We start from the raw sequence: 27,804 nt of genomic DNA on the forward strand, positions 1-27,804 counted from the left end.
AAAGTGTTAAAGTGGCAGCAAAGGGCAGGGTGACAGGCTGGGTGTGGGGAGAGAGCCGGGGGCAAAAGCCTACAGCACCCGGTATTCCCAGGCGGTCTCCCATCCAAGTACTAACCAGGCCTGACCCTGCTTAGCTTCCGAGATCAGACGAGATCGGGCGTGTTCAGGGTAGTATGGCCGTAGACGCTGCTCAAGCTGCTTGCCGCTGCCTTGAAGCAACCCGCACTGCTTTCTCTTCAAGCCCGGCTGGGAATCCGACCCAGGCTCTCACTGGATTCCCACAGGCCCTTCCCGCCTCACTGTCCCTACCGCACACAGCGGCTATGGGATTGTGCCACTCCGCCTCGACTCCTTCCATCTCTCTTCCACATAGCAAGCCTGGAGGCCTCATGGATGCCTCCCGTGCAGCTCTGCTGTTTGCTCCGGGGCTCTATTCCAAGGGAGCCTGCTGGCAAAATCCAGCTCCAAACACTGTGCCCTGCGGGCCAGGACACCCCCGGTTTGGACAAGTAGAGACAAAAGGCCAGCTGACTGACAAGCACACCTTGATCACGGGCGCAGACCGGCAGGAGGAGGGTGGAATTCAAATCTTGAATTAGGCGTTATCGGCCTCTTTAGAGGATTCCTTTCTTTTTTACTTTTCCAAAACATACTTTCGCTTCCGAATTCATGTAGGTATAGCTAGGTATGCGCATGTCTGTATGAATATCACACTGTCCTAGGATCCTGCGATGGTCCTTTGTAATCTTTTCAACGGGCTTCCAAAAGGAAAAGTGAATCGGGCTAGCAGATTCGTTTAACGACAGGTGACTCACTTAGCAACGGCAGGTATTTTCTTCACCACTGGGTCACGGATGGCCATGGACGGGATGCAATTCACTTCACAAACATCTTCCTTAGAAAGGGAAACTAAGGGCTGAATTGCGGCGGTAAGTCAAGCACTCTTCCGTATCCCAAAGAAGTGAGCTTTTAAGCTTTGATTGCTTGGCCGTCTATAGAGGATCGTGGGAGGGGAAGGGGGAGGGCACCAAAAGTGTTAAAGTGGCAGCAAAGGGCAGGGTGACAGGCTGGGTGTGGGAGAGAGCCGGGGCAAAGCCTACAGCACCCGGTATTCCCAGGCGGTCTCCCATCCAAGTACTAACCAGGCCTGACCCTGCTTAGCTTCCGAGATCAGACGAGATCGGGCGTGTTCAGGGTAGTATGGCCGTAGACGCTGCTCAAGCTGCTTGCCGCTGCCTTGAAGCAACCCGCACTGCTTTCTCTTCAAGCCCGGCTGGGAATCCGACCCAGGCTCTCACTGGATTCCCACAGGCCCTTCCCGCCTCCTTGGCCTGTCGCTCACTGTCCCTACCGCACACAGCGGCTATGGGATTGTGCCACTCCGCCTCGACTCCTTCCATCTCTCTTCCACATAGCAAGCCTGGAGGCCTCATGGATGCCTCCCGTGCAGCTCTGCTGTTTGCTCCGGGGCTCTATTCCAAGGGAGCCTGCTGGCAAAATCCAGCTCCAAACACTGTGCCCTGCGGGCCAGGACACCCCCGGTTTGGACAAGTAGAGACAAAAGGCCAGCTGACTGACAAGCACACCTTGATCACGGGCGCAGACCGGCAGGAGGAGGGTGGAATTCAAATCTTGAATTAGGCGTTATCGGCCTCTTTAGAGGATTCCTTTCTTTTTTTACTTTTCCAAAACATACTTTCGCTTTCCGGAATTCATGTAGGTATAGCTAGGTATGCGCATGTCTGTATGAATATCACACTGTCCTAGGATCCTGCGATGGTCCTTTGTAATCTTTTCAACGGGCTTCCGAAAGGAAAAGTGAATCGGGCTAGCAGATTCGTTTAACGACAGGTGACTCACTTAGCAACGGCAGGTATTTTCTTCACCACTGGGTCACGGATGGCCATGGACGGGATGCAATTCACTTCACAAACATCTTCCTTAGAAAGGGAAACTTAGGGCTGAATTGCGGCGGTAAGTCAAGCACTCTTCCGTATCCCAAAGAAGTGAGCTTTTAAGCTTTGATTGCTTGGCCGTCTATAGAGGATCGTGGGAGGGGAAGGGGGAGGGCACCAAAAGTGTTAAAGTGGCAGCAAAGGGCAGGGTGACAGGCTGGGTGTGGGGAGAGAGCCGGGGGCAAAAGCCTACAGCACCCAGTATTCCCAGGCGGTCTCCCATCCAAGTACTAACCAGGCCTGACCCTGCTTAGCTTCCGAGATCGGGCGTGTTCAGGGTAGTATGGCCGTAGACGCTGCTCAAGCTGCTTGCCGCTGCCTTGAAGCAACCCGCACTGCTTTCTCTTCAAGCCCGGCTGGGAATCCGACCCAGGCTCTCACTGGATTCCCACAGGCCCATCCCGCCTCCTTGGCCTGTCGCTCACTGTCCCTACCACACACACCAGCTTTGGGATTGTGCCACTTGGCCTCGACTCCTTCCATCTCCCTTCAACATAGCAAGCCTGGAGGCCTCATGGATGCCTCCTGTGCTGCTCTGTTGTTCGCTCCGGGGCTCTATTCCAAGGGAGCCTGCTGGCAAAATCTAGCTCCAAACACTCTGCCCTGCGGGGCAGGACACCCCCAGTTTGGACAAGTAGAGACAAAAGGCCAGTTGACTGACAAGCAGACCTTGATCATGGGCGCAGACCGGCACAACGAGGGTGGAATTCAAATCCTGAGTAAAGCTTTTTCTTCCTTTTTAAAGGGTTTTTTACTTTTTCTTTTTTACTTTTTCGAAACATACTTTGGCTTTCCCAAATTCATGCACATATACCTAGGTCTACGCACGTGTGGATGAAAATCACACTGTCCCTGTTGTTGTGCGATGGTCCTTCTTAATCTTCCCAACGGGCTTCCGACAAGCAAAGTGAAGGGGGCTAGCAGATTCTCTTAATGACAGGTGACTCACTTAGCTTCCAAGATCAGACGAGATTGGGCTTGTTCAGGGTAGTATGTCCGTAGATGATGCTCAAGCTGCTTACCACTGCCTTGAAGCAACCCGCAGTGCTTTCTTATCACATCTGCGCAAGGAATCTGTCGCAGGGTCTCACTGGATTCTGACAGGCCCTCCCACCTCCTTGGCCTGTCACTCACCGTCCCTACCGCACATACTAGCTATGGGATTGTGCCACTCGGCCTCTTCCCATGACTCCTTCCATCTCCCTTCAACATAGCAAGACTTGTGGCCTTATGGACGCCTCCCATGCCACTCTGCTCGTCGCTTCGGAGGTCTATTCCGAGGGAGCCTTCAGGCAAAATCCAGCTCCAAACACTCTGCCCTCCGGAGCCGGCCACCCCCACTTTGGACGATCAGAGACAAAAGGCCAGCTGACAAGCAGAACTTGATCATGGGCACAGACTGGCAGGACGGCACAGCACCCCCTGTTCAAGCCTTGGCAGTGAATCCCGCCCAGGGTCTTTCTGGATTTCCACAGGCCTATCCTGTTTCCTTAGCCTTCAGGTCAGCCTTGGAGCTGTTTAGCTTCTGAGATCAGATGATATTTGGCATTAACTGGGTAGTATGGTGTGCTGTCCATTTGCTGTGCCACTGATGGAAACACATCAAATGTTTAAGGAATCTTCATTAAGGTTTTGGAATGCGTATTGACATTGCACAGGAATTCCCTTTGTGAGCAGAAGGTGAATCCAAATAAATTTTACAGTCTACTGAAATGTAGCCAACGCTAGTCATGAAGGCAATGCAAGTCCAGTCCATTAGGCAAAAATCCCCAAAACAAACGTTATTTCGAAGAGCAAGGCAAATTCACAGGTCAAAGCATGGGAAAGAGAACAGCTGAAGAGACACACTGCAAAGTTCAAGGCAAGAATATCCAGAAATAAATTAACAGCTTGTTCTCATCATCATCATGTCCACCTGTGTGCTGTGCTAAATAGCAGGAGAGAGAGAGAAGCCGCTTCCTCACATGTAATCTGATTGAAGTTAGCTTCTTTAGCCTTTTCTCTGCCCTACGTGGTATTGGATCATGTGCAATAGGCAGTTCCTCTTCCTTGTCGCTGAAGGCTGTAGCTGCACTCTTTCCCCAGCTAGGGGAATCCTTGGGGCTATCCTGCTGCACCTGTGCTTTAGCCAAATCACTCCGAAATGGCTGCTTGGAGCTATTGACCAATTCCCCTCATATTCCTAGAACTGCTTTATCAGTCAGTCATACCTGACAAACAGCTACAGTAACAACGACATCCTGAGTCCATGGGCCCAATAATACAGCCACCCTCCACAGCTCTCTCTGGCTGGGAACCATAGGCTGTGTAGTTGCTAACTATCTGCTACGCCTTATTTCACCCACTTGGGTGGGTAGGGGCTTTCTACTTGCGGGCCCTTTTCCTCAATATCGCTTGGTCAGAGTCGAATCATTATTATTTTCGTTTGTGTGTTTTCTTTTTTTTAAAAAAAAAAAGAAAAAAAGATTCTCCTCAGCCGGCCTCTTTTTTTCCTTCCCCGCTCAGGAAAAGATAAGTCATCTCTCACTACCGGAGGCAGGAGGGGGGGGGTCAAAGCACGTGACCGCTCCGAACGGCGCAGGCGCAGCACTACTCGGCGTTGTGGGTGGGGCCCGCGGGGATTCCCTTTTTCCCAGGGGGCGTTCTGCGCGCGCGCAGCAATTCTTTTCCGTCGGTCTGATCCGTTTTGGTAAGTGTGTCGCGGAGCAAAGTTCGCTTTTGTTTTTGTTTTGTTCGTCGCGGGCAATTGCACCTCTTTGCAGTGTTTGTTTGGCGGGACTGCGAATCTTCGCCCGATGCTAAATGAAGAAGTCAGTAAAGGGTAACTTAAATAACGTTATTTTTGCATTTTGGGATTTTTTTTCGCTCCCGCCTTTTGGGATGGGCGGATGATTCGGAGCAAATGCCCCCTCGGGGGAAAAAAAGCCTGGGATGGCTAAAAACTCTGCATGGATGCAGGTCACGCGTTGCGCCGAGCTTGGATGGTTAAATCCTGGCTTGTGGGAGAAACCGCGGCACGCTGGGTTTGTTTGCACCGCTCGGCGTAGCGCTTTCTAGGTAGAGTTTTCCTCTCGCGCTTCACTATTAGGAGGTGCAATTATTGGGATATTGCAATATTTTAGATGCATATGTATAAATGGAAATTTATATATTTTCTGTTTTGGATGGCAACTAATTGTCGCTTTAGTTTTAATATTGCAATTATATATATACAGAGAGATATTCAATCTCTGGCACTAATGGTCACTTTAATTTTTATATTGCAATTTTTTAAATATACATGCATAATTAATATAACATAGATTGTATGTTTTTGTGTGTATATACACAGTTTTATTTATACATACACACACATATATATGTATATACATATGTACCCGCACATATATAGATGTATGTATGTAATATAAATACATATAAATATAAAAAATAGAGCGACTACTAGGTCGTATGCGAAAGAGAGAAAACGACGGGGCTTACTTTGGAATAATTAGAATACGATGTTCATGGACTTTTAAGTATAGTTTATTGGTGCGGTTTTGCAAATGCATCCGGGGAAATGCAAGAAGTCCGTTAAAGGGTCTGCCCAGATAGGTAATGGCGAGAAAAACTGAACGCGGGGAAAATCAAAATGGGACGTTAGGAGGGAGCGCTTGGGCCTTTTATAAAGAGGGCCCTCGGGGCTGTTGAGGTTTCCGCCTTGAAAAGAAACAAGAAGTCCTCCTGCTGGCAGCAACTCAGTTCATTACATCTGGAAAATAAGCCAGGATAGGTGAAGTTAAGAGGAGGATGAAGTGTAAACTTGTTCTAGAGGTTGCGTGTTTTGGGGAGGGAGCAAGCTACACCTTGGTGGCCATTGTGCATTCCTTCTCTGCAACCTTTTTACAGGTTTTACATATATGTGTGTATGTATGTATATTATGTGTGTGTGTATGTCTTCTATTTTCTATATTTATAAAAGGGAAATACCACTCACACATCATCACAAAATCTCCAGAACCTTAAAGCCTACAAACTTGACACCTATGTTCCTATTGGCTTCTAGGTGCTCACTAAGAAAGGATTTTTTTGATAAATTGGGGGTGGTGGGGAGATCAATTATTTTGGGGTGGGAACTTCAGTTGTGGCTTTGCATTGCAGGTAGTCTTCTACTTATGACCATTGAACCCAGGATTTATGTTGCTAAGAGAGATTTGTTAAGTGGCTTTTGCCCCATTTTATAAGCTTTCTTGCTTTACTCTGTTGGAAGAATTAAATTTCTGGGTTCAGTTCCAAGTGGGGAAAAAGACAGGTTGTTTGGAAAGATGGTTTAATGATGGATAGGACCACATGGCTTGGAGCTCCAAAGTGAAAAGGACGATCACATGCTTCAAGATGTTGGGTGAAGGAAAAGAAGGGTCCAAATGCTGAGAGACCCTTAGTTTTATACCCACTGTTCCTGTGCAAGAATTGTATCCTATTGGCTGTCAAGATTCCCAGGGGGCAGGGGTCCTAGCTAACTGTAAGCTTTGTCTGGACCACATGGCTTCACCTGAGTGCTGGCTGATGCAATCTTCCCAGACTAGATGGTGAGATGGGTAGAGAGCTTTGTTATGTAGAATCCAGGCCTTAATGGCCCACCCATTAACCAAGTTGGGGACTTTTGGGGGGATTTTCCCAGGGCCTTTGGTCTGCGAGATTTAAAATTATGAATTTGGTGGTCCCTGGGGTTCCAGAAGTTGGCTACCCCTGGTATAAAACAGTTTTTTTCTTAGCAATCGGAGAATCACTGCAGAAACAGCATGCAATGTGTTATGCCCAGACATGCCTTTTTAGACTTGTGTCATTTCTCCCAATCTCTGCCTTGTTTTCATGTTTGATTTTGTTCCTCCACAAGCCTCACCCCAGCAGCTGTTCCGAAGCTGGATCTGGTTACATTAGCAGAGAACAAAAGAATTCGGAAGAAACTTCTAGGGGCATTTATAAGTGGCATAGTCTACCGTTGTACTTTGTGAATCAAGAAAAGGTACGGAGAGAAAGAAAAGTTTAAAAGATTTTGTTGTGTTTCTTCTCTACAGCTGTTTGCATCCAACTTTGGAAGAAACCTCAAAGTAACGAAGTCTAAGGTGCTTTGTGAATTTAAAAAAAGGTAAGTTTGCAATGCAGAGTTTTTTTTTTAAATTTAGTTGGTTCCTTCTCTTAGCTATTTGGAATATATGTAGGCAACCATGTGGGGTAAGCAATTTGGTGAGGGTTGGATACAGAAGCATGCTTTCTTCACAATATATTTCTTTTAATTAAAATCTTACTTTGTCTTTTATATGAACTAAGAAAAAGAGCTACTGTATATATACACATACACACACACACGTATGTATGTATGTATGTATGTATGGTATTCAGCTTTGTTCGGGTATTTTCCCAGGTCATTGTAGTTGTGCTTTTAAAGTTGTAGCAACGTTTCAGCAGAATCTCATCTGCCATCATCAGGCTTCTGTATAGTGTTCAACTGTGTTCATCAGATGAACACTATACAGAAGCCTGATGATGGCAGATGAGATTCTGCCGAAACGTTGCTACAACTTTAAAAGCACAACTACAATGACCTGGGAAAATACCCGAACAAAGCTGAATACCATACATGTAAGTACCCACGAAAACTTAAAGAGAGAGAGAGAGAGAGAGAGATAATTAGTACATTGGATTTCCAATTACTGTAAAGCTTTAAACCTTGCCCTTTTTTTTTCACCTTTTCCTTACTTCCCAAAAAGTTTATTAAGCGCAGAATATTGGAAGACTTTATAGGTTTTTTGTATGTAGAATGAAAATGTGGGTGGGATGAGGGTCAGGTGATCACCACTTGTGACCTTCTCAGCCAGCTTTTGACCAGTAAAATCAATGGGAGTCGCTGGGTGTATTTAATACCTGAGATTTATTTACAACCGAAGCGATTTGTTTAACATACATGGCACAAGTCATAAAGTTGAGCTCAAGTCACTTAACCGCCTTGCTCGGCAACAGAAGTTCTGGTTCCAAATTTGGTCGTAAGTCGAGGATTACCTGTAATCATTTCGTATTTGGATGGGAGAACACACAATTGTAAGCTATAGACTGGAAAATTAAAAACAAACAAACCTAAATGGGGGCAGTAGGAACCCAGGCATGCTTTTTTGTTGTCATAAAAGTTAATTGTGTGTATCTGGGATACCGGTACGAGTCAAGATTGACTCAAAGGAGTCTTTAAACCAGTCTTCTTTAAAAAGGGGAAGTTTAAGATGTGCGGATTTCAACTCCTAGAATTCTCCAGCCGGATAGTCCACGTACCTTAAAGCTACCAAGTTTGAAAAACCACCATTTTAAACAAAAAAGTGTATCAGTGAGGGGTTCTTGGTGCTCTTAAGAGCTTCCTTGTTTTCTTGCAGATGTTTCATTACACAACGAAGTAACATCATCAGTGCTAGTAAGGAGTGTTTAAGAAGAGACCTTTTGGGGTGAAACGTTACTCCCTTCTAGTACTGGTGATGTTACCTAGTTAGGGTAATGAAACATCTGCAAGCAAGCTCAGAGAGCACCGAAGACCCCTAGTTTCATCCCTGAGCTATAAATATTTTCCTTTAAAGTGTACATGTATATCTCGGATCCTGATTCCCATAGGGAAATTTTCTCCCAGGTATACTATGCATCCAGGGGTGGGCTTCAAATTATTTAACAACTGGTTCTCTGCCTGGTTGCTGGGTGGGTGTGGCCTAGTCGGTCTTGTGCATCACCCTGGGAGCAAAAACAGGGCCGCAGGGGGGCTGTTTGCACCCTCCCTGGGCTCTTAAGGCTTTCCGGAGGCCGGAAACATGCTCATTTCCGGCCTTCCGGATCCTTCGGGGGGGCCCGTTTTTCACCCTTCCCGAGTCTCCACACAGGCCCTGCACTTAACTTGGGTTCCAAAACGGGCCACATAAGGACTTGTGGGGCTGGGCCAGCCAGTCATTAGAACTACCAGTTCACCAAACCAGATGCAAAATTAACTTCCGGTTCGGCCAAACTGGAGTGAACCGGCTGAAGCCCACCCTTTTCTGTACATCTCATTTGATGAAATCTTGCTCACAGGGAACTTTTCCGAGATTCCTTTTTCCCTGCTGATGGAAAAGGAGAAAAAGCATTTTTGTATTTCGCTTGGCAAAGGAGGTGTGTGATTTATTGTGCTGCAAAATATAGGAATAGAGCTTCAATAGCTTAATATTTTTGGCAGCAGTTACACTAGCTGGGGAATTCTGGGAAATGAAGCCTTTGTATTTGCAGGGAGGAGTGAATCAAGCCTTTTTGTGTGTGTCTGTGAGTCATAATGTACTTTATTGGGTTTCATTGAATTCAGTTGGGGCTTATAAACAAACCATGGGTTATAATTTACCAGCACTTGCATAATATTCTGCTTTGATAAGTTTTAACTTTGTTTAAATCTTACTGTGGCTTGATAACACTGAGCAAAGTTGGTGTAAGGACCTGCCTCTGCTGGTCCCTCAGGAAAGCCAAACTACATTGAGTTGAATTAAAAAGTACTTTTATTGAGAGAAAGTGGTTGCAGTAAATTCAGGAAGAATCTGAAGGTCCCACACAAAGCGCAAAGCAATTCTTCCGTTTCCCCAAAACCCAACCCAATATTCCTCCTGACCAATCCATCGGATGCCACAAGAATGTTTTGAGAACATTGAGGTGCTAGGCAAGATAACAGGTCAATCTCGGGGCACCATGGCCTTGGAACCAGGCTGGAACTGGAAGACAGTTCCAGCCTCCTTAATTCCAAGCGGTTACAGCAAAAGGAAAAGCACAAGAAAAATGCTAGCACGCCTCCCCCGCTCCCTTCTGCTTTCCAACGGAAGGGCAGGACAAGATGGTGACCTGACCGTTGGTTAGTTTATATTTTGGAGTCGTGTGTGAGCCCAGCTGAGGAGTCTTTGCAAAGCTCAAAAGTATTGCGTGAATGTACTCCCTGAGAACTTCAAGGCCATAGGCAATTGCTTCACCTCTTTAAATCTTGTTAAATGCAATTTGTGCTATGATTAGATTCAGGGAAGATATCCTTCAGGGTCATTTGGTTCCTTTTTGCTACAAGCCTAATACAAACCCACAAAGGACAGTTTGGAGACATGATTTATGGCATGGTACCAGTAGTCCTCTACTTACGACCACAATTGAGCCCAAAATTTATGTTGCCAAGTGAGACATGAAGTGAGCTTTGCCCCCATTTTATGACTTCTTGTCACAGTTGTTAAGTGAATCACAGCAGTTGTTAAATTAGTAACACGGTGGTTAAGTGGATTTGGCTTCCCCATTGACTTCACATGTCAGAAGGGTACAAAAGGGACCCCAGGAATACAGCAGCGGTCATAAGTGTGAAACAATTGCCAAGTCTCTGAATTTTGATCACATGACCCATGGGGATGCTGCAAAGGTTGTAACTGAAAAAAGGCCATAAGTCACTTTTTTCAGTGCCATTGTAACTTTGAACAGTCACTAAATTAACTGTTGTATGTCAAGGACTACTTGTTTAATGACATCTATCTGAAGTTATAGCGACACTGAAAAAAGTGATTTACGACGGCTTTTCACATGACTGTTGCAGCATTTCCCCTCCCCCCCAGTCACCTGATCAAAATTTGGCTGCTTGGTATATTTATGACCGTCAGTGTCCTGAGGTCACATAATTGTGATGAGTACAGTCAACAGGGAAGTTGCACTTTAATAATAGTGTTACTCACTTAACTGTAGTAATTAACAACTGTGGCAAGAAGGGTTGCAAAACGGGACTAAACTCACTTCACAAATGTTTGATTTAGCGACAAATGTTAGGCTCAAATCATAAGTCGAGGACCACCTGAACAATGCGCATACAGGTAATCCTCCACTTATGACAAGTTACTCAGCAGCCCTTTGAAAAAGGGGGCAAAACAGGTCCATTGGATTGCATCAGTTTTGGCGGTAACCTGTTTTATGACCATAACGACTTAATGATCGTGACAGACAGGTCCCATTAGAGTTGTAAATCGAGGACTCAGTGTACTTAGTTAACAGTGGCTTCTTCAAACTGGTTTTTGAATTTTTAATTTTTTTTATGACAAAACAACAAATAAAACCTTTCAATTGTACAATGTGTCAGTTTGCTATATCATGTATGCTATATTTATAATCCTTTCCTCTTAAATTTACATTATTATATTCTGATCAACATTCTATATCATATTATATCATTATTATAATGTCATTAAAGTTTTAATTTCAGTTCCAGGCTATTTTTAAAAGCAAATCTCAACTCTTGGTAAATTATATTCCTATTGTAACTTATTCAAGAATAATCAGTTATAATATATCACTACTATTACAGTATACTTCAGTTTCTTACTCTTCTATCTAGCCATTGATAAAATAAATCCCGGATCTTATAATACTCCTTTTTTTCCTGCGCTCCAATTGGTAATGTTAATCTACTCATTTCTGCATATTACATTATTTTCTTAATCTCCTCCTCCTCCATCGGAATTTTATCATTTTTCCAATTTTGAGCAAATACAATTCTAGCTGCAGTTAAAACATTAATACTCATATATGTTATTTCATTGCTATAACCTTCAGGTAAAATCCCCAATAAAAATATCTCTGGATCGAATCACGTTTTTGATGTGCAAACTTAGTTAGTCCCTGGAGAATAACTATGTTGGAAATATAGACCTGTTTTGATGAGATCTAAAACGCAGAGCTCCCTTCAGACTCTTAGAAAAACTGGTTGGTTCTCATTATCTGGAGTTAAGCCTCAGCCCCCCTAAAGCCTCTTTGGGATTTTAAACCACAGGAGAGTAAAAACGAATGAGACCAAAGGGGCTTTGTTAAGGCAGTTTCCCTCAACCCAGCATTGCTGCAGATCCAGTGTAATTACAACGACCTCGTTGGCAAAGGAGCCTCAAAAGGCCAGTGGACTTTTCTTAGTTTTTTTCCTTGGAAACATTTCACTTCTCATCAAGGAAGCTTCTTCCGTTCTGATAGAATGGCGGGGAAATGGAAGGATGTATATGATTTACAGTCATCTGGCCCTTAGGTGAATGGGAGCTGTAGTCCAGCTATTCAGAGAATAAAAAGCAGATTATAAAGGAGGCAACTCTGGAAGCAGGCTAGAGACAAAACTGTTCAGGAAAGTGTTTTTGTGAATGCAGCCTTTTATTTGCAGTCACATAGAATGGGATGGGGGGGGTATCTCGCAGATTGTTGAAGGTTCCACTGTTTTCAGAGGAAAATGACTCTTTGTGCATGCACAAGAGAGGCGTGTCCACCTCTTCCCAATTTGCTTGTGTGTGCAATTAGCAGCATGTATACAATCTCATTTAAAATCCTGTAGGCTCGCTGGTTGGTTGAAAAAGGCTTCTAGAGTGGTTTAGATCAGGGGTCTCCAACTTTGGTAGCTTTAAGATTTGTGGCTGAGGAATTCTGGGAGTTGAAGTCCACAAGTCTTAAAGTTGCTAAGGTTGGAGACCCCCTGATCTAGATCATGGTTGTCCCAAAGGTGTTTTGTTTTTCCAAGAGGTAACTGGCTTTGAAGACCTTTTGCTTCCTCAGCTCTGACTGGATGGTGAGGAATGGAAGGATTTCTATCCCTTGCAGACAGCTGGTCATTTGCAAGGAATATAATAACTCTGCAAGGAGTATACACCCTTCCATTCCCCACCATCCAGTCAGAGCTGAAGAAGCTTCGTGGATGAGAAGCGAAAGGTCTTCAAAAAACAAATGCAGAAAGTCCAGCGGCCTCTTTGGGTCAAGTGAAGGACAGCAAAGCAAAGCCAGATCTGAAGTTTGGGGTGCCAAATTCCCCAAGTGTAATTTCCTCCCTCCCAAGAGTCTTTACCCCCTCCACCCCCCCTCCTTCCACATTTGTCCAATCACATTGAAACCAGATGTTTTGGGAATGGTTGTCCTTGGTATGCAGCTGCGTTCTGTCATAACTGGCTGTCCTTGAAGTCTTATCTCTGGCCGCCATGATGAATAGTAGAGTTCTCCTCACCCTCCCCAATCCGTTTTCCTCCCGCCTCTCCCCCAGGGAGGCAAAGGAAAGAGAGCGCGTGAGGAGGCAGCTCTGCCATTCCCATCTCTTGCCCAGGTAGTCCTCGACTTTAATGACCACCATGGAGCCCAACGTTTCTGTGGTGAAGTGAGGTGTATTTTTGTGAATTTCGCCTCATGGGACAACCTTCCTTGCCTCGGTTGTTAAGGGAATCCCTGCAGTTGATAAGTTGGTGAGCCGGTTGTTAGAGTGAATCCGGCTTCCCCCATGACATGAGGCAGCTCCGGTGGCCTAGAGGTAGAGCCCTTGCCTCACAATCAGGAGGCTGCGAGTTCAAGCCTAGATAGAGGCTAATCATTCGGAATAGACTCTCCTGCTCGAGCAGGGGGCCGGACTAGATGACCCTCAAGGTACCTTCCAACTCTGTTGTTCTATGATCCCATGACCTCAGGACACAGCAACGGTCATAAACATGAACCGGTTGCCAGGTTTCTGAATTTTGATCACATGATTGTGGGGATCCCGGAAATGTAGCTGAAAAAGTTATCATAAGTCACTTTTTTTCAGTTCTGCTGTTGAAACTTTGAACCATCACTAAGCGAACTGTTGTAAGTCGAGGACTACTTGTACTTTGCAAGATTTATCTGTGGATGATTTTGGGGGTGGAGGGGTGGGTTCTTTTGGTCTTTTCAACCATTGATAGATAAAAGGCAGAAGATGCAAACAACTCACGGAGCAGGAATATTAGGAAATGATTTCCTAGGTGTCTCTGCGTGTGTCATAAACTCTCCTCTTCTCTCTCTTCTCTTCTGATATTTGCAGAACAAGACTTTGAAAAATGGGGAGACCTAGGAAAACCTCTGACTCTGCTGCATCTCCCCGCCCAGCTGCTAAAGCCCCCAAGGCAGGTCCGGGAGCTCCTCGGTCATTGGCCACCTCCAGGACCGTCCCTGCGACCAGTGCAAAACCAACGGCTACGGTTCCTAAGAGTGGGAGCGGCAGAGGGACAGCCCCAGAGAAGGCTTCCTATTCCAGAAAGCCTAGAGGAGCAGGGGAGAGCGCCCAGCCCAGGCCTGCGACGGCTTCTGATGGCCGACGTGGAGGTCCAAGGAAGAGCGATGGAGGAGCAGTCAAGAGCCCCGCGGCGTCGGGTGGAGTCAATCCTCCTGCTACTTCCGATGCCGCGAGCAAAGCCCAAGGCAAAGCAAAGGGTTTGCCTCCTGCACCCCTCTCCTCTGAAAAAGTGGCTGAGGTCGAGAGGGAAACCCGGGGCCAGTGGAGGAACCCCGAATGGCACAAGTGGCGCGAGAACCGCATCACGGCCTCCATCGCTCCCAGGATCTCCAACAGCAAGTTTGTGAACGGCCGGACCTCGGAAGTGCCTCAGTCGTACCTGAAGGAGGTGGTGAGATCAGGCTCCAAGGTTCATACCCCGGCCATGAATTGGGGAATCCGCAACGAGAAGAAGGCAGTGCAAGCTTACGAAGCCCTCAAGTCCAGCACGGCCAAGAAGCCAGTGAAGGTGAAAGACTGCGGCCTCTTCGTTGACAAAGACAAACCCTGGCTGGCTGGCAGCCCTGATGGCATTGTCCAAGATGCGAACACCGGCAAGAATCTTCGTCTCTTGGAGGTGAAGTGCCCTTACAAACACAGAAATAAGACGGTGGCCGAAGCGTGCCGAGACAATACCTTCTGCCTGGAAAAGGAAGGCAGTTCCTACTCGTTGAAGAAAACGCATCCCTATTATACCCAGGTTCAGTGCCAGATGGGAGTTTCCGGCTTGGACAAAACTGATTTTGTCGTTCACACCAACAAAGAAACCGCAATTGCCCCGGTGGATTTCGACCCGGTTTTCTGGAAGCAAACGGTCCCCAAGCTGGAGAAATTCTACACGGATGCCGTGGTCCCTTATCTGGAAGAGAAGAACCTTTCTGCTGTCTGGGCCAATGAAGAGTAAAGCTGTGGGAAGTTTGAGATATTTTCTTCTTCTCCTCTTTTTTTATTTTTCTTCAGAAGATGTGCCTTCCACCTGTTAACCCCGTTCTCCTTTCTTTCTCCGAGTGGACAGAATGAGCTCTTGTGTCCGAAGGCAGCTTTGTAAATTCTGTGCAGCGGCCTGGAGCAGCAGGGCTTCTCAACCTGGGCGATTTTTCAGGTGTGGACTTCAACTCTCAGAATTCCCTAGGCGGCTAGAGAATTCTGGGAGTTGAAGTCTATCTACACCATCTTAAAGCCAAGATGGAGAAACATCGGCCTAGAGCAGGGGTCTCCAACCTTGGCAACTTTAAGACTTGTGGGCTTCAACTCTTAAGAGTTCCTCAGCCAGCTTTGCTTTGAAGCCCACAAGTCTTAAAGTTGCCAGGGTTGGAGACCCCTGGCCTAGAGTATAGCTGGCCTCTCTGTCTCTCCCTCCCTCTTTCTCTCTGTCTTTCAGTTAACATTTTCGAAAGCTGCATTCCTCCTGGGAACGTGTGAAGTGCCCTCAGCCTGCTATCAGAACAGACCAACGTTTAGAGCAACTCCCGTTTTTCTCCTGAAGATCGCGAACATCGTTGGTTATTCCCTTTTTTTTACCAGGCAAAATGGGTAGTTTTAAAAAAGGAAGACATTCTGGATTTGCTGCTTTCACATTTCCAGATCAGTTTCCAGGTATCTTCCATCGAGACGTTCTCAGAAATGAAAATAGCCTTTTGCTCGAGATACAGTTACCTTATTACCAGGTACACTAAAAGGACCTGGAATACATGATATGCTTACAACGGAATACTTTTACTGTTTCAATCCACGGCACGGCTAAATTGTCCTCAGCTAACCTACGGTTGCCAGTATATCGCGGAACCTGCGTTGTCCAAGAAATATCCAGTGTGATGATAATGGAAGGCCACAAGTTGCGTGGAAGGAAGTAACATTTAAAAAAGATACATTTTGAGGGAATTGCAACTGAGATGTTGAAAAGACGTGCTTAAAAAAACTGTAATTAAAAATGCAATTTGGGTGGTGTTGGATTGTAACTGCCTTTTTAAAAAGAAGTCTTGTGATATTTTTCTTGGGGACGCATTAAAAAAGAATTCTTTGTTTGCCTCTAGTTATGAAAATAAAAATAAAAAATCTATGCTGGATGTTGTCCTGTGGTCTTTTATAATTGCGAAAATAGGGTATAAATGCCTCATTCATTATACTTCTCTTTACTACATATTGTGGCTAACAGTATTCTAATTTCATTCATCCTGTGCCTTTCTGATAAAGAGATCTTGGGATGACTGGAAAATTTTCAACCCTAAGGCTGAACTGTGGAGCCTGAGATTCCAAACCTGTCTTTAAAGCTTATTTAAATGGATTAATAGCAATAATACTTATATGCTGCTTCAGTGCTTTTACAGACCCCTCTAAGCAGTTCACAGAGCCGCCCTCTTGCCCCTAACAAATTTGGGTCCTCATTTTACCCACCTCGGAAGGATGGAAGACTGAGTCAACCTGGAGCCTGGTGGGATTTGAACTACCAAATTGCAGGCAGCCGGCAGAAGTAGCCTGGAGTATAGCATCCTAATTTCCAACTTCGCTTTCAATCACACGACCTTACATTGTCCTTAATTGAGCCTGGCGGTTACAATCCTGAAAGTTGTGAAGCGGGTTGCTCATGCTACTGACCTGATTTTATGGCCTTTTCTTGCAGCGCTCATGCAAACCCCATTGTTTGCTGTGGGCCAGTTTGTATTTGCTGGGAACTGGAAGCAAATGCTAATTGTCTGCACCCCCCCCCCCAAAAAAAATAAACAGCCTAAATTGTGTGTGCATGTGACACCAATGCAGGGCAGTTGCCCAGTGCCTGAAATGTGTTCATGCAACTGCAGGAGAGAGCATCAGATCCAGGTCACAGTATTGAGGCAGGCGGCTATTGTAACTGGTTGCTAACTGAACAGGCAGAAATTGAGGACTACCTATGGAGCAGCAAGTAAGAGAAAACTTAAATTGTGAAACATGAGAGTGTTCCATTTAAACTAGGGAGAGAATATCAGGCAAACTGAAAAAAAATTGGGACAAGGGGTGTGCAAATGTGGCCCGTTGATAAAAGCAGTGCTTTGATCTGCGCTGAAACGAAGCACAAAGCGTGGCTTTAAAAGTATTTTAATCTATACGTATCACTCAGTATATACCCAGTATACAGCGTTGTACTGTGCTACCTTACATTTTTATAGAGACTAACCGTAAAAATGTAAACACTCAAAGGAAGCAGAGGTACAGGTGGGATCGTAAATCAGGTGGCGCATTATTATTTTTTTGCTCTTTCATTAAGCAGTGGCCAGGTGTAGCCCGTCCCAAACTGGGCAAAACCCACGTGGACAAAAAAAAAACGACTGCAGAATATTCTCGTGTGTGCCATCCGGGTAGAGATTTCAGATGGACGCGCGGGGCTGAAGGATGAGATGAGAAGAAAGAAGGCACATGGGTCAAACCGGAAGAGTCTCAGCTGAGCCGGGAAGGAGTGACAAGACACATCGTCTCCAAGCAAGCAAGCGTTTTGCTTGCTGGTATCATTTTCCCCAGGAACAACCTAGTTTGCATAGTACACAGATCGATCTCCCTCTCTCTTTTTTTTTTTTTTAAGAAGAAATCCCCAGATTGCTCTCCCAAGAGCAGCCCGGAGGCAAGCAGGACCCAATCTGCTTCTGCCAGGTGCCTCACCATCCATCCAACCTTGGAGGGGGGAGGAAGACGTCTCCCCTTTTAGCTCCCCAAAAGGCTCTACAGCTATTAGCGGTCCCGTTTCCCTCCCCCCCCCCAGGCAGTCCCATGTTCCCTTGGAATAAAGGCAGTAGTGCAACCAGAAGTCTAGGCTAGGCCAGTGAGTCGAGTAGATAGAGCTAAATATTTTCTAAGCCTCTGCATACCGAGTATGTACAGTCAGGGAATATTATCACCACCACCACCACCCCCGCCTTTTCCTGGTCCAACAGGGACTAGCTTAGCTATATAGCATAGCATCTCGCTCAAACGCTGAAAGGACGGGGAGGCTCTGAAATGGGGGTGCCTGCTGTCCTGGGGATAGGACAGAGCGCGCTCTAAATAGGCCGCAAAAGAGCCCTCTCTAAGCTCGGGGGTGTGTGAGAGTCTGTGCACAAGAGGGAAGGGGACTGCCCCGCCTCCTCCTTGAAGTGTGCTTTCGGGAAAGGAGTCGAGGAGCTCCCCGACCCGCCGTTCTTAAGGGGCGCAGAACCAACCACAAAACGGAGGGTGCATCATCCGACCCATTTAAAGTCCGAGCAGCTGGCGTACCACAGGAAAAAAAATCTTGCTTGGGCCCACTCTCTCTCTGCTGCTGCTGCTGCTGAGAAAAAGGCACCTCTGCGTAAGGGCAGAGAGGCTACTGGCTGACTTAGTGCATGGCCTGCAGATAAATCCCCCCCCGCAATCCCGCTGCGCCCCCCATCAACTTGTCTCTTGTCTCTGCCAGGCATTTGTGCATTTGCAGCTCTTAGCATAACCCTGAGATCTCAACAGCACCCCAGTGTCTTCCTCTTCCCCCAATTTCAACATTTGGAATTAAGACACGCGTGTCAAAAGGTCTCTCCAGGGCTGCCTCCGGTCTCTTCCCTAAGGACAGTTCCCGCATTTTTGATTGTCTTGGCAGCAAAAAAAATACAAAATAAAAAAAATAAATCCAAACTGAAGCTTCAGAGGGCGGAGTCCAGCCTTCATCCCTCCCTGCTACGGTCAGTCACAGAAGCGTTTGCGGGGGACGGTCCGGGCTCTGTTGGACCGGCGGATCTCTTGCTTGGCGTCGCGGCAGCGTTGGCAGATGAAGACCTCGGGCACGTTGGACTTGCGGATCTTGGCGCAGGAGAGGTGTATCCAAGTCATGCACTCGTTGCACTCGATCATGGGTCGCCCGGCAAAGGGCTTTAAGCAGAAGCAAGTGATAAGGTCCCAAGCATCGTCTTCTGTGTAAAAAGAGGGGACGGGGGTGGGGGGGAAGGAAAGAGGTTTTATCACCGGCACCCTTGTTTTGTCTCAGTCAGCACACCCCAATCTAACATTGTGATTAGTAAGGTGTTTTTTCTTAAAGACTCCTTAGAGCAGCGATGCCCAACCTTCTGGCTTTGCAGACTGGCAGGGGACGGAGAAGGGATGGTTCCACGCAAACAGCGAGCAAGCATGTGCACGCTCCATTGGTAAAAGCTGCTCGTGCAAGTGGAGCTGCATGTGCACACACGTTGCTTCTGTAGCCCAGTATTGGGCCGCAGACTGGGGGTTGGGAACCCCGGCTTTAAAGATGGATGTAAAATTAGCTGTTTAACTTCCTTTCGCTTTCAACCCACTTCCTTGATGCAAAACGCTTTAAATGCGGTGTCTGTAGTGATGGAATAGAACTTAGAATAACTTTATTGTCACTTTGAACGTACACTAATTGGCATGCATTGAAACGAAATTTCGTTGCACACAGCTCTCAAAGGATCACTACTTCCAATATACACTACATGAACATGACAAAATAAATAATACAAAATTACATATACTGAGTCCGTCATCTGCACGTCTATAACTGTCCGGTTTGGTTCTGCAACCCAACAGGACAGACACAGACTTCAGAGAGTAATTAGGACTGCAGAAAAAAAACAATTGCTACCAGCCTGCCTCCAATCAAGGACCTGTATGCTGCACGAGTCCAAAAGAGAGCTGTGAAAATATTTACAGACCCTTCACATCCCGGACATAAACTGTTTCAACTCCTTTCCTCAAAACGATGCTATAGAGCATTGCACACCAAAACAATTAGACACAAGGACAGTTTTTTCCCGAAAACCATCACTCTGCTAAACAAATTATTACCTCAACACTGTCCAGCTATTTACAAAGTTACTGCATGGAGAATGGCAAAAGGAGTGATGATTAATATTAATCTTCTCATCACTCCTTATTGCCCATCCCCTCCCACTTGTGGCTGTATAACTATAACTTTGTCGCTTGTATCCTTATGATTTATATTGACTGTTTCCTAATATGATTTGATTGCTTACTGTACCCTATGACTATCATTAAGTGTTATGCCTTATGATTCTTGACTCTTGATGAATGTATTTTTTCTTTAATGTACACTGAGAGCATTTGCACCAAGACAAATTCCTTGTGTGTCCAATCACACTTGGCTAATAAGGAATTCTATTCTATTCTATTCTATTCTATTCTATTCTATTCTATTCTATTCTATTCTATTCCATTCTATTCTATTCTATTCCATTCCATTCCATATTCTATTTTATACCCACATATATGACATAGAGAAACGACACAGTCTAGTTCGGATGTATACATGTAAATGAGCCTCTATGGCAGCATTTCCCAATTCCTAGAATTCCCCAGCAGCCCAGCATTCTGGGAACTGAACCCCAATGGTCATAAAAGTTGCCAGATTGAGAATTGTGGCTCTCTGGGTTTATTGAAGAATCCCAACCCAAATGCATTTGCTCCCCCTACTGACAGCTGGCAAAACTGGCCTTAGCTTACCGTCTGTTTTGGTGTCTGAGGCTGCTGCAGTAAACTCTTCAGGCAGATCTGCAAGAGGGAGAGAGAAATCGGGTAAAGAAGAGTGTCCACATTTATGTCGCTCATTGACACACTTTGCACAGCACAGGCCATGTAAAATGGATAAATCAGCCACTAGGCCTTGAATTGATCTGGTTAAGGAACCGACCACTCTAAATCAAGAGAGTCATCCAACTTCTTGCAGCTTATTGGCTCCTGATGTTACACGATAAAATGTTGCCTAATCCCCGCATGCACAAAGTCCACTGGCAATGGGGAAAATAACACCATTTGACACTCCTCAAAGTAATTGGGTCATTCCCAGGGAGGACACAACTTTAAGGTTACTTCCACCAGATTCTCTAAGGCAAATTCTCAATCCTGCAACTTTTGAATGGGTGGACTTCAAGTCCCAGAATTCTCCAGCCATATGCACGCTACAACGCAAACAGGGCGTCGCAAGTTCAGAGCAAACTCAAACGGTTGGAGAAGCTGTGAGTATCCAAAAGAAAAGGAACGTTTGGGTGGGTTGTCTAGGTGTTTATGAGGGTTGATCATTGCAGGATCTACAAGAGCTGGTGTAGAACCATTTCTACAATGGAGGTGCGTGCACTGCTCCTGGCATGCAGCATTAGTCTCAAAATGTATAAACTGAAGTTATATGTTGTCCTAATTAGCGGTCATTATTTGGGTGTACTGTATTTCTTGGTTAGGGGAAGATTGCTCCTTGACACACTTCAGCCCCCAGTTATCTCGCAATCATTGCGTTATCATCAGAGCAGTAAACAATCTGTTCTCGATAGTATTAATGCAAAGGCTTGTCTCTTTAAAGCAGGGCTCTCCAAACTTGGCTAAACTTTAAGGCCTGTGGATTTCAACTCCCGGAATGCTGGCTGGAGAACTGTGGGAGTTGAAGTGCACAAGTCTTTTTTTTTAAAAAAAAAAAACACAGTTTTACTAATTTTAACAACAAACAAAAACACAAAACATAAAAACATCATCCTTTCCTTCATGAATTTACAGACAGTGTATCGGTTGGTTTACCACTTTTTTGTGTGCATCCATTTCATAGTCTCCATTGTACTTATATTACCTAATAGCTCATATTGTCAATCAACAATTATATAGCCTGATATCATTATTAAACAATCATTTGACTATAATTTTATTGACTCATACTTTAACGGGATAACTATAGTTTACTTAATTTAAAACTTAAAACGAAGTGCACAAGTCTTAAAGTGGCTGGGGGGAATTCTGCTTTATGCTGGCCGGGGAAGTCTGGGAGTTGAAGTCTACATCTAAAAGTTTCTGAGATTGGAAAACACTGCTCTAGACTAGAGAACGGCTGTGTTAAAGGGCTGTGGGCTAGGTGGATCAAGGTTAGCTGCTGCATCTGGTTAAGGTGGGGGGGGGGAATCACCCTTGTTGAATTTCCTCTAAATGCACCAGTACTTGCAGACTTACTGCTAAGTTGAGGGTCATCTCCTGCAGGTTCTTCTGTGCTTTGCTCCGCCACGTCCCAAGAGGCAGAGCTGGTTCTTTCCTCTTTGCATGTCCCTTGTTCCTCCGTCTTCTCTTCGGTGTAAAGTCCAGGGATACAGTCTTTCTCCGTTGGCTCCAGGAGAGGTCTGGATGGGAGCTCTTGGAAACAGGATTTCAGCTGCTTCTCTTCTGTGCAAGTCTCGGGTGTGGTTCTCGGGGTCTGGTCCTTCAGGGGCATCAACAAGCCCTTGTCCGTCGCTTGGTTCACACTGAGTTTCTTTGATGACGGCTTTCTCTTCTTGGTTGGCTGGTGCCGACCGGTGCAAAAGCTGCTACCGGTGATGTTGGGGCAGTTCAGCAGCTCTCCTGTCCCCTTGTAGGCCGTGTTCCTGCTTCCACCATCGTCTGAGAGCACTTGGGAGTCACAGGACTGGGATGATCCCCAATTGTCACTGTCTTGGGTGCTCCCTGTGCTGTTCTGAGGGCTTCTGTTGCCTCGGTAGGTCCATGGCTCATTCTGGCGAGGTGAGGAAAAAATGGAGAGAAAGCCCTGTGATTTGCCTTATTGCAGACGGGAGAGAATGGGGACACCCCAGTACCCAGGCCAGGAAGGCAGGGAAAGGGCCAAGCGCTTGATTCCATAACCAACAACTTTTCTTACCTCCTTTGGGTAGGGAATGTAGCCTGCGTAGGCTAGCACGAAAGTGCAAAATTGATTGAAGTCTTCGACAGTTCTCTGTCTTTTCTGGGGTGGCTGCAAAGATACACAGATTTACAAGTCTGGATCTCAATATCCTTTTACAATAGGTGAACTCAGACCAACAACCAAGTAAACAGTATCCCAGTCAGGAAAGTGCCATCAGTAAACAGTCCAACCAAGAATCTCAAAGATACCCCCCTCCACACACACACACACACGCACACACTCCACCTACACAGACAGGCAAAACAGCAGAATATAAATTGACAGCAAACAGCACTCCATACCAGCACTGATGTTGTTAGGGGTAATAAAACGCTGCAAGAAAACAACCAAGTTCAGAGAGCACCAAGGAGCCCTCATTTCAACCCTGAGCTACAAATATTCTTCTTTATTGGATCCTTTTAGTGTTAATAAACTAGCTGAGCCTAAATAATAGAAAGTTCCTAGGGCATTGCCCTGACAAGGAGGATGTCATGAGAATACAGTTAATGCAGGTTAGTTGACAAAACCTAAACTATCCTATTCAGTTCCATAAATCATTGCCCATTGTACCCATACCAAAAACCTACCATCTTGCCAATATATCTTTGGTTATAATCAAAATGGATTACTTGATGTCTAAATGTAAGCACCTCCCTCACTCAGAGGCTGGCCATTGATTGTCCTGTTCAATGTTACTGACAATCAACGTCAGGCCATCTCAAGCACTGGCTAAGCTTGGTTCCTGTGGGAGATTCTGGTATGGCACCAACAATCTGGACCCGGTCTGGCCCAAAGGATCTGGGCTGGCCTTCTGGATCATCTAGTGGACATCTGAGTGCTTTTAGAAAGCTCACCAGCTCCTTCCAGGTGTGGCTTCCCAGGTGCAAATATTTCAAGTCTTCTGCCCCAAAGGCAGGATGGTGTCCACAGTCCTCAACCTTGATAGCCCTTTAGTTCCTTCTCAAACCATCCAAATTGGCTGGCAATCAGTCAATCAATCAATCTATCCATCCATCATCTCTCTAACATACGTATCTGCCAAAACTGACTCTGGATGACTTGCAACAATATTTAATTACACATCGGGTGGAAAATGCTTCTCAGTCCTGAATCTGTCAATGACTGAGTTCTGATCCTAAGAACCCTATTTGTCCAATACTTAACCTTTGTGTGGTTTTATACACTTCCACACCTGTCGTGTCTTCCTTTATTCTCTCTCACTCCAAACTACAGTGCCCCCAGAAAGCTGGCTGGGGAATTCTTGGGAGTTGGGAGTCCACCCAGCTTAAAGTTGCCAAAGTTGAGAAACACTTGTCTACTTTTACAAACAGGGAAAATCAATTATTTTAAAGACCAGGTTAAAAGATGATGTGGGGAATACGGCCACAAGGCATTTTATAGCTTTTTATAGCCCAAATATGCTTTCTGCCTCAGTAAATACTGTCACTTCCACCAGCTTCTGTTACATAACACAAGGGGGAAAAAAATGTTTTTGTTTTTTTTAAACAACTAGAACATTTAGCTTTCCCAAGATATTCTAAACAAGGAGAAAATGCGTAGGCCACCCAATCTCTTATCACAACAGAAAGGACAGTTTGGCCCTGTGGTTTTTCTCTTTTCCAAAACGAAAGAGAGAGTGAATTCCAGCAGTAAATCTCAGAGCCGGGGTTCTCCAGGGAAGGGAACTCTCCTGCTATTTAGCGGGGAAGATGATAATAACAATGATAATGGTGTGGAAGTGTGGAGACGTTTTCCCGAAGGCATGCAGTCAAAGCAAACAAGTTGGCTTGCCTGCAGACAAAGGAAAGCCGGAGATCAGATTCCAGCCAAAACAAGGGAGATTGCTGAATTCTTAATATCCTCCCTCCTCAATTTGAAACATGCCAGGACAGTCTCTCTCTCTCATTTTTTTTTTTTATGCAAAAGCCTGGGCTCAAATTGATCCAATATGTCCTCGATAAGCAAGATGGGCAGCGTATCAATTTAATAAGTAATACTGATGAACCCTGCAAAGCCGGTCCATGGCTCCGGCCCCCAAAGTTTGAGGAAGAGGCAGGGTGGGTACCCTAAACCTTCGTTCCTTGCCCCATGTCCTAAGGAACTCTTAAGAGGTAAATGTTTCTCTCTTAGTCATGGTCATGTCCGTTTCTTGGCCAAAGGAGCCAGAATTGTCCAAAGATATTTTCCAGGGTCATGTGGCCAACATGGGCTATGCAACAAAGGCGCTTTCTGCTACCTTCCCAGTGCAGTGGTAGATCTATCTACTCGCATTTGCATGCTTTTGAACTGATAGGCAGAAGGCCGGAGCTGTATATATCCCACTTTTCTTTGTGAGGTTGTCACAAAGAAGAGTGGGATAACCTATTCTCCAAAGCACCTGAAGCCAGGATAAGGAATGGATGGACACTAAAGCAAGGGGAGAAGCAACCTAGAACTAAGGAGAAATTTCCTGACAGGTAGAACAATTAACCAGTGGAATGGCTTGACTCCAGAAGTTGTGAATGCTCCAGCAATGTAGATGGCCAATCTCATTGTTGTACTCTGACCATAAAGGTAAGAATAATTTTTAAGAAGAAACTGGACAACAATTTGTCTGAAATAGTATAGTGTCTCCTGCCTAAACCGGGTTGGACTAGAAGACATCCAAGGTACCTTCCAACTCTGTTATTCTGTCATCCATACTAAGAAAAAGGGTGATGTTCCTCACGAGGTTCTTTTTATCTATTAAATTTAAATTTATGCTCCGGCCATCCGGAGCGGCTCTGGTGGTTACATTTAGAGAAGGTCTAAATGGATCCAAGGCCAGGAATGGGCCAGATGTGAAAAAGAGAAAAAGATCCTCGCATCAAACAGACACTGCCCCGACTGCAATCAATCATCTTTTCAGGGACAGAGGGAAGGAGATAAAAGCCACAAGGGTGACCCTGAGACTAAAGGGGAGGATCTGCCAAGAGCCTAGAAATTTTCCCTTCTTTTCCTTTTTTTGAAGGGTGGTGGTGGTGGTGAATTAGCTTTCAAGAAAAGATTGGACTGCCATTTGTCAGAAATGGTGTAGTAGGGTCTCCCGCTTGGGCAGGGGGGTTGGACTAGATGACCTATAAGGTTCCTTCCAACTCTGATTATCTGTTAATTAGCCACACCAAAACCTGGGTAGAGGCAGGGTGTGTGTGTGTGTGGGGGGGGAGAAAACCTTGTCCCATTCCCCCTCAAAAAGGGGGGGGGGAACTGGGACAAGGTTTTCCTCCACCCCTCCAAAGAGGAGGGGGATTCTCTAAAGAGGAAGGGGCAAACAACCCCACCCCCAAAGGCCATCCAGTCGTGCCGCAACAAAACCTGAAGGAAATCATCAAGCTGAGCGTGCGGAGCCGGCGCAAAACACCCTCGTCGTCCCCTCCTCCCCCAAAAGGGGACAAGCGGAACTTTCTCTCTCTCTCACACACACAACCCCGCAAAATCCCCTCAAGACGCCGGTCCGGCTCGAGTCGAGCCAAGGACGCCGGGATGGTCGTCCTCCCCACCACCACCACCACCACCCGGGCGGCGCTTAAGATGGCGCCGCCGCCGTCCTGGGCAAAAGAGCCGGGAGGCGTGGAGCTTCGCCGCCGGCCCCCGGGAAGGGAGCAAGCCGAGGGTCTCTCCTCGGAAGTTTCCCCCCCTGCCCCCGCGCGGGAAAGAAGGGAGGATGGGGGAAAAAAAGCTCCCGGGGTCAGAAAACGCGGGACGGCCAATGCCAAACTCCTCCTGCTCGGGCTCCGGAGCTGGGGCGGAGCCGCCGTCGCGCCAAAGACACCCGGGAGCGCCGCCCCCGCCGGGAGAAGCAGGCTCTCCGCCCCGCTCCGGAACAACCGGAGGTGTGTGTGGGGGGGTGTTTCCTCTCGCCATGGGGCCACTCCAGACCCTCGGCCATCACTCCCCCCACCCGACCCCGGAGTCGGAGAAAGCGGGCCGCAAATGGAGCGGCTCCCTCTCGTCGCCCGCCCGGTTTCTCTCCTCCCTGCTGCCCCGCCGCTGCCTTCCTCCTCCTCCCTCCCTCCGGCCGGCCGGCCGGCTTGGAGTCGCCGCGCTGGGGACTCACCTCGTCGAAGGCGGGGAAGCCCGGACTGGGCACGGGGCTCGCCCCTGAAAAAGAGAAAGGGAGGTTAGATCGGGGAAGCAGCCGGCGCGCCCCAGACCCCGGCGCCTTCGGCCCTCCCTCCCTCCCTTTGCAAAGCGGCCCCTGCCCGTCCTGCCCCTGGCCCCGCTGCCCGGGGGAAGAGGAGGAGGAGGAGGAGGAAGGGCTGCCCCGCCGGCTCGCCCACCTGCGTCCTCCTCGGAGCTGTTCATCCCCGCGGCCACTCGAGCCGGCTCGGCTCGGCTGCCCGTCTCCTCCTCGTTCGGCCGCTGCTGCCCCCAAAGGCGGGTGGGCGGGCGGGGGTGGAGAGGAAGGATCGGGGCGCGGGGTGGGGGTGGGGGCGGCGAGGAGGCTTCGGCGGAGCGGCGGGATCGGCGAGAGGCGGCGGCGGCGGCGGCGGCGCGTCTTCCTTCCTTCCTTCTTTCTCCCGCGGCGACGCAACGAGGGGGGGTTGGCGGGACCGCTTTCCCAGCGGTTCGAGGGGGTTGGCCGCTCGCTTTCCCAGCCCTCTTCGCTTGTAACCGGCGCCGGCTGTTGAGCGCCAACTCCGCCTCTCCCGGGCCGGCTCCGCCCAGGCAGGACTGGCGCGGGAGGCAGTACCACCTGGGGAGGAAGAGGAAGGGGGCGGCGGCGGCGGCAAGCGCGCAGAAGCCGGCGCGCGCGGGTGTGTGTGTGTGTGTGTGTGGGGTGGGGGTGGAGGAGGTGCGGCGGAGACCTCCTCCCGCTCTCCCCCCACGCGCTCACTTCCTTGGGTTGGCCCTTATGGGGGGCGGGGGGGGGGACGTGTGTGGGGGGGCTGGTTTGCCCGTCCTCTCCGGACCTCGCGGCCATCGGCAGGCGGGCTGCCGGTGTCGCCTTAGGAGGGGAGGGTGGGCGCGCCAGGATCTCCTGGCAAAGATCTTCCTTTCCTTCCCCCCACTCTTTTTCCTTCCCTCCTTCCCCTCCCCTCCCCGCTTTCAGACGCTCCCTCTTTTTCTATGATTCCAGCTCTTTTTTTTCCCCTTCCTTCCTCCTTCTCTTTCCTTCTTTC

The 27,804-nt window shown here is 47.2% G+C and overlaps 2 protein-coding genes, 2 non-coding genes and 1 pseudogene across 11 annotated transcripts; 1 reads left to right on the plus strand and 4 right to left on the minus strand.

Annotated features, from left to right (window-relative positions):
- Positions 1-66: 66 nt before the first annotated feature.
- On the minus strand, positions 67-185 carry LOC148125926 (5S ribosomal RNA). The gene has a single exon (XR_015743723.1). It is a non-coding gene; the product is annotated as a 5S ribosomal RNA (ribosomal RNA).
- A 908-nt stretch (positions 186-1,093) lies between these two features.
- Positions 1,094-1,212, minus strand: LOC148125927 (5S ribosomal RNA). The gene has a single exon (XR_015743724.1). It is a non-coding gene; the product is annotated as a 5S ribosomal RNA (ribosomal RNA).
- Positions 1,213-2,141: 929 nt separating this feature from the next.
- On the minus strand, positions 2,142-2,250 carry LOC148125928 (5S ribosomal RNA; annotated as a pseudogene).
- A 2,291-nt stretch (positions 2,251-4,541) lies between these two features.
- LOC113451365 (uncharacterized) lies at positions 4,542-16,084 on the plus strand. Of its 8 annotated transcripts, none has more exons than XM_026722750.2 (3): positions 4,542-4,644; positions 7,013-7,083; positions 13,795-16,084. In XM_026722750.2, exon 3 carries the CDS (start codon positions 13,811-13,813, stop codon positions 14,927-14,929), a length of 1,119 nt encoding a protein of 372 aa, XP_026578535.2. In that variant the 5' UTR covers positions 4,542-4,644; positions 7,013-7,083; positions 13,795-13,810; the 3' UTR covers positions 14,930-16,084. The 8 variants fall into 8 exon arrangements, with proteins under 8 accessions (XP_026578535.2, XP_087789741.1, XP_026578533.2 ...); XM_087933615.1 differs by having other exon boundaries at positions 4,613-4,776; XM_026722748.2 differs by having other exon boundaries at positions 4,629-4,765.
- Positions 16,085-17,081: 997 nt separating this feature from the next.
- LOC113451366 (PHD finger protein 13-like) lies at positions 17,082-27,317 on the minus strand. Its single transcript, XM_026722752.2, has 6 exons — positions 26,962-27,317; positions 26,739-26,782; positions 22,640-22,732; positions 21,961-22,495; positions 20,476-20,523; positions 17,082-18,911 (listed from the first exon to the last, which is right to left on the minus strand). Exons 1-6 carry the CDS (start codon positions 26,984-26,986, stop codon positions 18,685-18,687), a joined length of 972 nt encoding a protein of 323 aa, XP_026578537.2. The 5' UTR covers positions 26,987-27,317; the 3' UTR covers positions 17,082-18,684.
- Positions 27,318-27,804: the final 487 nt, after the last annotated feature.

Source organism: Pseudonaja textilis, chromosome 4 (genome assembly GCF_049901715.1).
Source record: "Pseudonaja textilis isolate UNSWEBS1 chromosome 4, rPseTex1.2, whole genome shotgun sequence".
In the NCBI taxonomy this organism is placed as follows: domain Eukaryota; kingdom Metazoa; phylum Chordata; class Lepidosauria; order Squamata; family Elapidae; genus Pseudonaja; species Pseudonaja textilis.

Coding starts and splice junctions, on each gene's coding strand:
- LOC113451366 (XM_026722752.2), bottom strand. CDS start 26,986: ATGAACAGCTCCGAGGAGGACGCAG. Junction 26,783..26,961: donor CAGCTCCGAGGAGGACGCAG/GTGGGCGAGCCG, acceptor TCTCTTTTTCAG/GGGCGAGCCCCGTGCCCAGT. Junction 20,524..21,960: donor AGATGACCCTCAACTTAGCA/GTAAGTCTGCAA, acceptor TCCCTCTTGCAG/ATCTGCCTGAAGAGTTTACT.
- LOC113451365 (XM_026722750.2), top strand. CDS start 13,811: ATGGGGAGACCTAGGAAAACCTCTGACTCTGCTGCATCTCCCCGCCCA.